Here is a 7,007-nt window from a genome sequence, read left to right on the forward strand (position 1 = left end):
TGGGGGACAGCCCGTGTGTCTGGGGGACAGTGTCTGGGGGACAGCCTATGTTTCTGAGGGACAGCATCTGGGGGACAGTGGGGGACAGCCCATGTGTCTGGGGGAAAGTGTCTGGGGGACAGCCCGTGTGTCTGGGGGACAGTGTCTGGAGGACAGCCTGTGTGTCTGGGGGACAGTGTCTGGGGGACAGTGGGGGACAGCCCATGTGTCTGGGGGACTGTCTGGGGGACAGCCTGTGTTTCTGGGAGACAGTGTGGGACAGCCCGTGTGTCTGGGGGACAGTGTCTGGGGGACAGTGGGGGACAGCCTGTGTTTCTGGGGGACAGTGGGGGACAGCCCGTGTGTCTGGGGGACAGCCTGTGTTTCTGGGGGACAGTGTCTGGGGGACAGTGGGGGACAGCCTGTGTCTGGGGGACAGTGTCTGGGGGACAGCCCATGTGTCTGGGAGATGGCATGATAGGATGTATGTGTGACACCTGAGTTCTGGATGGTGGCTGGGAAGCCTGGCTGTGTAGGCTGGATATGTGGGGCCTTCCGGGTTGCTGCCCCCTGACCCCTCCTGGCACCCCCATTCCTGGCCATGTTTTCACAGCTGTTGGGGAGGAGGACGGGAAGGAGGGAGGGAGGAAAGGGGGTATGGTGATCCTCTCTCTGCCACCACCTTGATGTTCGGCCCCCTTGAGGGGTGAGACCCAGCCCCAGCCTCGGCCTCCGTTTGCCCCCATGTCTGCCCCCTCCATGTGGCTGTCCACATCCTGCCCATGCCCAAAACTGCCCAAGGCTGTGGCTTACGGTGTGTGGAGGGTCGAGGGCTTCCTGGGGGTGGTGCTCGTGGGGAAGTGCGGATGCTGGCTGAAGGACTCCAGGGGCCGCCCCAGAGCTGGTGGGAAACTGGCTGCCCCCCACCCCTGACCCGCACACCCTCCAGCTGCCTCAGCTCCTGCCTCAGTTTGCCTCTGGTTGGGTGGGTTGGACACCTGACCAGGTGGAACAATGGGGGCTTGTGTTTCCCAAGCTAAATATAGAGCAGTGGCAGTCAAACTGGCAGCCAAAATCCCCAGGAATCTGGGGGGGCTCCCTCCGGTGAGTCTGCTGGGGTCTCTGCAGAGGCAGGGGTGGAGGGGGCAGGGCAGGCCTGGCCCAGGGGGAGGGGAGGGGGTTGTTTGCTTTAGGATAAGGCTGGCTCCGGCTGGGGCCTCTGGCTGCCGCCCGCCTGTCCCCCTATACTGCGTGCAGGCCGGCCCTCGGGGCCACACTTCCGGTCCGTCTGGCGGTCACTTGGCTCTGTCCTCTCCCTTCCACAGTGGCATCTGAGGCCCAGTAGATGCCCCCCCACCGCCCCCCCCCAGCTCCTCAAACTCGCCTGCCTGGTGCAGGGAGGGGTGTGCCTGGGGGTGCCCCTCCTGCCCCTCCCGCGTCCGCAAGCACTGTCCGATGGGTCCTCTGTCTGCCCCTGACTCAGGCTTCTTGCGGGGCCGGGGCTGTGCTGGCCAGGGTGGGGTTGGGACAGACAAAGCCCCGGGGAGAGGGACCCCGTGCTAGCCCCCGGCACCTGCCAGGCGGTTTTTGGGTCTGTGTGCACACGCAGGTGTCAGCCTCGGAGGCTCCGGGCAGGCTGCGGGGCGGCCCCTCTGAACAGTGGGATTGCAGGCAGAGACAGGTGTCGGATGGTGGCTGCCTGGGAGTGAGGCCGGGACCCTGCGCGCTGGGGGCCTCAGGAGACCCACTTGTCTGTGGGCCCTGCAACCCGTCCCCCTGCAAGCTGGGGGGTGTCTGGGGGCCCCATGTGCAATTGAGAAATTAGGGAGCGGTAGATCTCAGCAGCCCCTTCCTGGGGCACTGGGGGCTGGTGAGGAGGCGGCTGGCTGGGAGTGCAGGGATGGCCTGGGGCCCGTGTTAGGAGCCCCATGGCAGGGGTTGGGTGGACCCTAGCAGAGGCAGAATATGGGTGCAGAGAAGCGTTCCTGGGAGTGGGCTTGGTGGGGCAGGGTGGGTGAGCAGGTGGGGGCTGGGTAGGGCCCTCCCCCACAACCTCTAGCTCCCTTTTTGCTTTTTGCTTGTGGTCATAGAGGGAAGGGCCTGGTGTTGCTGTGTCCCCCACTTCCCTGTCCCCCCAGCAAAGCTGGGCCCCCTCCCTGCCTGGACCCTGGGCTGTCAGCTCCCTGCATCCAAATGGGGACTGGCCCCACCTCCCCTCAGCGCCTGCCGACCAGTGGTGCGGGGCTGTGCTCTGCAAGGGTCCCCTGGGGGTGGGAGGGGGCGAGCCTCCAAAGAGCCCGCAGAAGCACTCTGGGTCCTGGATGCAAAGGCCGGCAATGAGCAGCTGGTGATCACGCGCTGAAGAAATACCAGCTGGTTATTAGGGATACGTGCTGCCCTCGGGCCCCATAGCAACAGCATCTCCCAGCAGCCGCCGCCCGGCGCCTCTGGGAGGCCAGGACGCAGGATGCTGGCCCTCCTGGCCTGAGTGGCCGCACTGTGGGGTGAGTGCCCCCCCGCCAACAGCCGGAGGGCGGGGTCTCGGGAGCTGGGCCCAGCCAGGCCCCTGGGAAGGGCAGCGGGGTGCCCAGAGCCGCGTCTCCTGGTCTGAGGGTACCGTGGGTGGGGTGAGTGTAAGAGCTCAGCGCCCCTGCGGTCACCCCATGGTGCAGGAGCTGCGGCGTGGGCCAGGAGGGGCCCCGCCTCTCTCGGACACCTGCAGTGTCCTTGCCAGCGGCTGGGCATGCCCGCTCTCCCCGCACCAGAGGCACTGAGGCTGGCCGTGGCCTGACATGGCTGGGAGTGGGTGTCTTCCTGCTGGCGACTTGGGCTTCTCCCGTTGGGGGACAGCAGGCAGGGGGCTGCCAGCCAGACGGGAACCTCGCTGCTCGCCCTCTGGCCCCACCATGCCGCTCCGCCCAGCCTCCTGGTGTGCCGTGGCAGACGCAGAAAGCCACAGACATGGGCCCCCAGACACGTCTGTTCGTGCTGCATGGACTCCCTCCCGTGCGCCTTGCCCACGGGAGGCCGTGGGGGGCCGTCCTGGCTCTCCTGCGGACGTGCACCCTGGCTGAGCCACCCCAGCCCCTCTGTACCCCGGCTCCTCTGTGACAGCACGTACGGGGACTTGGGTGCACACGGGCCCGGCGGGCAGCGGGTTCCGGGTGAATGCTGACCACCGCAGTCTGGGAGCAGGGCCCTGTGCTCCAGACCCCACTGCCTGGGCTGGGCAGGTGTATGTGCATGGAGTCCCAGGTGGGGACCCGACGGGGACAGCGCCCTCCCCTGGCTCCCAGCACGCACACCTGCCTGCGCTCCCGACCACCTGCCGCCCCCTCTCCTCCCTGACTGAGCCCTCCGACCTGCCCGCAGGTCCCCCGAGGATGGCGGACAAGGTGGTTCCCAGGCAGGTGGCCCGGCTGGGCCGCACCGTGCGGCTGCAGTGCCCTGTGGAGGGCGACCCGCCACCACTGACCATGTGGACCAAGGATGGCCGCACAATCCATGGTGGCTGGAGCCGCTTCCGCGTGCTGCCCCAGGGCCTGAAGGTGAAGGAGGTGGAGCGGGAAGACGCTGGTGCCTACGTGTGCAAGGCGACCAACGGCTTTGGCAGCCTCAGCGTGAACTACACCCTCATCGTGATGGGTCAGTGGCGGCCACGCCGGGGCCGTGCCGTGTGGGCCCCAAGTCCATGCAGCCTGGGGAGCGGACCTTCCCTCCCCACTGCTGCCAGGAGGACCCCCACCTGCCGGCCTCCTCTGAGCCCAGGACAGGGCCTGACCTCTGTGGTCACCACCCTGGCCTGAGCACCCCCCCTCCTCGGGCCTGTGCCTTGGGGTCCCCAAGCTCTGCTGACGGGGAGACCAAGGCTGGCTAGGGGGCAGCAGGAGTGGGCACGGGGAGCCCCAGGGTGGTGGTCCCACTAGAGGGCCGGCCGGGCAAGCTGGTGGCCTTGGTGTCGGCTCTAACTTTGAGGCTCAGATTTCAGAGTTCAGAGGGGCCGCCAAGGGCCTTCTGTTCTCTTCTGCCTCTGGGGCTCCGGCTTGGGGACTGGCGGGGTCCCCAGAGACACACCCTCTGCACGCCTGGCCCCCCCCACGGGCTCCCGGGGTGGGTCCCTGGGGGTGGGGCTCCCTGGCAGTCATGGTGGCCCATCTCGCAAAGCAGGAGTGCTTGACCTCTGCCACCCCCTCCCTGGGTCCCCGGCTGGGTGGAGGCGGCTGTCCCAGGAGGGGCATTCCTCAGCCTGCCCCACCCCCGCTGGGCCCCCTGCTCTGGATTGTGGGATGGGAACACTGCTGGTGTCCCCCCCACTGTCCTTTGAAAGGGGAGGATGACGAGGCGGTATGCGAGCCATGTCAGCTCACCAAGGCCTCGGCTCCTTGATGTGGGCTAGGGTTACTGCAGCTGCTGGGCAGGCCTGGCCCCCTCCTCCCACTGGCCCTGCAGACCCCCCGGAGCCGGGGGGGGCAGCTCTGTTGGGGTCACCTGCACCCAGGGAGTAGGCTGGGCAGGCAGCTCTTGCCCGGCTGTCTCTGGGATTCTGAGATGTGGGCGTGCCTCTAGGGGCTCCCATTTGTGTTTCTAGAGCTTTCCCAGCTGGGCCCAAGGCTGGGGCCTGGGAACCAGCCTGGGGTCAGGGTGGGGACTGCTGGGGCCCCTCTCACGTGCCCTCCTCTCTGCAGATGACCCTGGTGTGGGAAGGGAGCGTCTGGGGCAGGACGGCTCCTCTGGGGGCCAGGAGGACGCAGCCAGCAAGCAGTGGGGTGAGACCCTCCTCCTTGGGTGCGGGTGGGGGCTGCCCCCCCCAGTGCCGTGCTGACCTCTGTGCTGGCCGCCTTGCAGCGCGGCCCCGTTTCACACAGCCCTCCAAGATGAGGCGCCGGGTGATCGCCCGGCCAGTGGGCAGCTCCGTGCGGCTCAAGTGTGTGGCCAGTGGGCACCCGCGGCCCGACATCATGTGGATGAAGGACGACCAGGCCTTGACAGGCTTGGAGGCCGGGGAGCACAGGAAGAAGAAGTGGACCCTGAGCCTGAAGAACCTGCGTCCCGAGGACAGTGGCAAGTACACGTGTCGCGTGTCCAACCGCGCAGGCGCCATCAACGCAACCTACAAGGTGGACGTGATCCGTGAGTGCCAGGGCTGTGGGGCCGCGGGGGGCTGGCGGCGCCCAGGGGTGGCGCTAACGTCCGTGTCCCCGTGCAGAGCGGACACGTTCCAAGCCCGTCCTCACGGGCACGCACCCCGTGAACACGACCGTGGACTTTGGGGGCACCACGTCCTTCCAGTGCAAAGTGCGCAGTGACGTGAAGCCAGTGATCCAGTGGCTGAAGCGCGTGGAGTACGGCGCCGAGGGCCGCTACAACTCCACCATCGACGTGGGCGGCCAGAAGTTCGTGGTGCTGCCCACGGGCGACGTGTGGTCGAGGCCCGACGGCTCCTACCTCAACAAGCTGCTCATCACCCGCGCGCGGCAGGACGACGCCGGCATGTACATCTGCCTGGGGGCCAACACCATGGGCTACAGCTTCCGCAGCGCGTTCCTCACCGTGCGGCCAGGTGTGTGCGCCCCCCGCCCCCAGCCCGGGCCCCACGAGGCCACATGCCGGCCTCTCGCAGCCTTTCCTGGGACCCGTGGCGACGTTCCTCTCCCCACCCCCTTCCTGGGCCTCTCTTGCAGACCCCAAGCCACCAGGGCCACCCGTGGCCCCCTCGTCCTCGACCACTAGCTTGCCGTGGCCCGTGGTCATCGGCATCCCGGCCGGCGCCGTCTTCATCCTGGGCACCGTGCTCCTGTGGCTGTGCCAGGCCAAGAAGAAGCCGTGTGCGCCTGGGCCCGCCCCCCCCATGCCCGCGCACCGCCCGCCCGTGGCCGCCCGCGACCGTGGCGGGGACAAGGACCTTCCCGTGCCCGCCGGCCTCGGCACCGCCCCTGGCCTGGGGCTGTGTGAGGAGCTTGGGCCTCCGGCAGCTCCCCAGCACCTGCTGGGCCCGGGCCCATCTGCTGGGCCCAGACTTTACCCCAAACTCTACACAGACGTGCACACGCACACGCACACACACACGCACTCACACACACACTCTCACGTGGAGGGCAAGATCCACCAACACCAGCACATCCACTACCAGTGCTAGACCGTGCGGCCGCGCGGGGCGCCGGGGGGGCACGTGGGGGGCCGGGGGCAGAGGGCGGCGGAGACAGCACCCCGGGCGCCCCGGATGACGCACACACGTGTATGACATACCTCTGGACACACACACACACACACCCTCAGACTCAGACGCCCTGGGGAAGGTCTGCGCTTGTAACTTTGCAGTGTGCATGTAGCAGCGGGCTAGTTGATGAAGGACTCACTTGGCTCCTGTGAGGAGGATTCACAGGGGCCACGGTCAAGCCGCCCCTCCCCGCGCCTGGCAGGAGGTCTGAGGGGCACCCTGGCTTTGCAAACCAAAACCCCCCGACCCCTGTCCCGTGCTGGCCTCCGTGTCCCTGCCCAGGCCTCCGCGGGCGGCTGGCTCTGTTTGCCACCCCAGTCTGGGCGTCCAGGAGTCCCCCAGTCCCTTGGGCCGGGAGGGCAGGCGGAGCAGTCCAGGCCCCTGTCCTGAGAGGCGGGTGCCGGCTGGGGGTGACCCTGCCCGTCCAGCCTCCCACTGCCAGAGAGAAGGGCCCTTGATATTTATATTTAAGAAATGAAAATAATAATATTAATAATGCTGGAAGGAGGGTGGCACAGCAGACCAGGCCTGTCCTCGGGCCTGCTGGCCAACTGGATGGCCACCTTGGGGCACCCATCGCCCCACTGCCTGGGGCAGCCCCAGACCTCTGTAATTTTATATAGAGTTTGAGCTGAAGCTTCGTATATTTAATTTATTTTGTTAAACAAGAAAATGTGCATCTTCTTCCATTAAGCTGGTGCTTCTGCCTTTGGCTTCTGTGCATGTGCACGTGTGCGGGCCTGAGTGTGCGTACAGGTGTGTGCAGGTGTGTGCGGGCCTGAGTGTGCGTACAGGTGTGTGCAGGTGTGTG

General features: G+C 67.0%; 1 protein-coding gene across 3 annotated transcripts in view; it reads left to right on the top strand.

Annotated features, from left to right (window-relative positions):
* FGFRL1 (fibroblast growth factor receptor like 1) overlaps positions 1 to 6,877 on the top strand; it is a 13,820-nt gene extending 6,943 nt beyond the window's left edge. For 2 of the 3 annotated variants that reach the window (XM_032395538.1, XM_032395537.1), the window contains exons 3-7: positions 3,352 to 3,624; positions 4,665 to 4,745; positions 4,825 to 5,109; positions 5,186 to 5,539; positions 5,661 to 6,877. In XM_032395538.1, the coding sequence (XP_032251429.1) occupies positions 3,352 to 3,624; positions 4,665 to 4,745; positions 4,825 to 5,109; positions 5,186 to 5,539; positions 5,661 to 6,115 (1,448 nt within the window). In that variant the 3' untranslated portion in view covers positions 6,116 to 6,877. Of the gene's footprint in view, positions 1 to 2,406; positions 2,484 to 3,351; positions 3,625 to 4,664; positions 4,746 to 4,824; positions 5,110 to 5,185; positions 5,540 to 5,660 lie in introns of those variants that run through there. The other variant, XM_032395540.1, reaches the window with a different exon arrangement.
* The last annotated feature ends 130 nt before the right edge of the window (positions 6,878 to 7,007 follow it).

Source organism: Phoca vitulina, unplaced genomic scaffold (genome assembly GCF_004348235.1).
Source record: "Phoca vitulina isolate PV1807 unplaced genomic scaffold, GSC_HSeal_1.0 scaffold85, whole genome shotgun sequence".
Classification (NCBI taxonomy): Eukaryota; Metazoa; Chordata; class Mammalia; order Carnivora; family Phocidae; genus Phoca; species Phoca vitulina.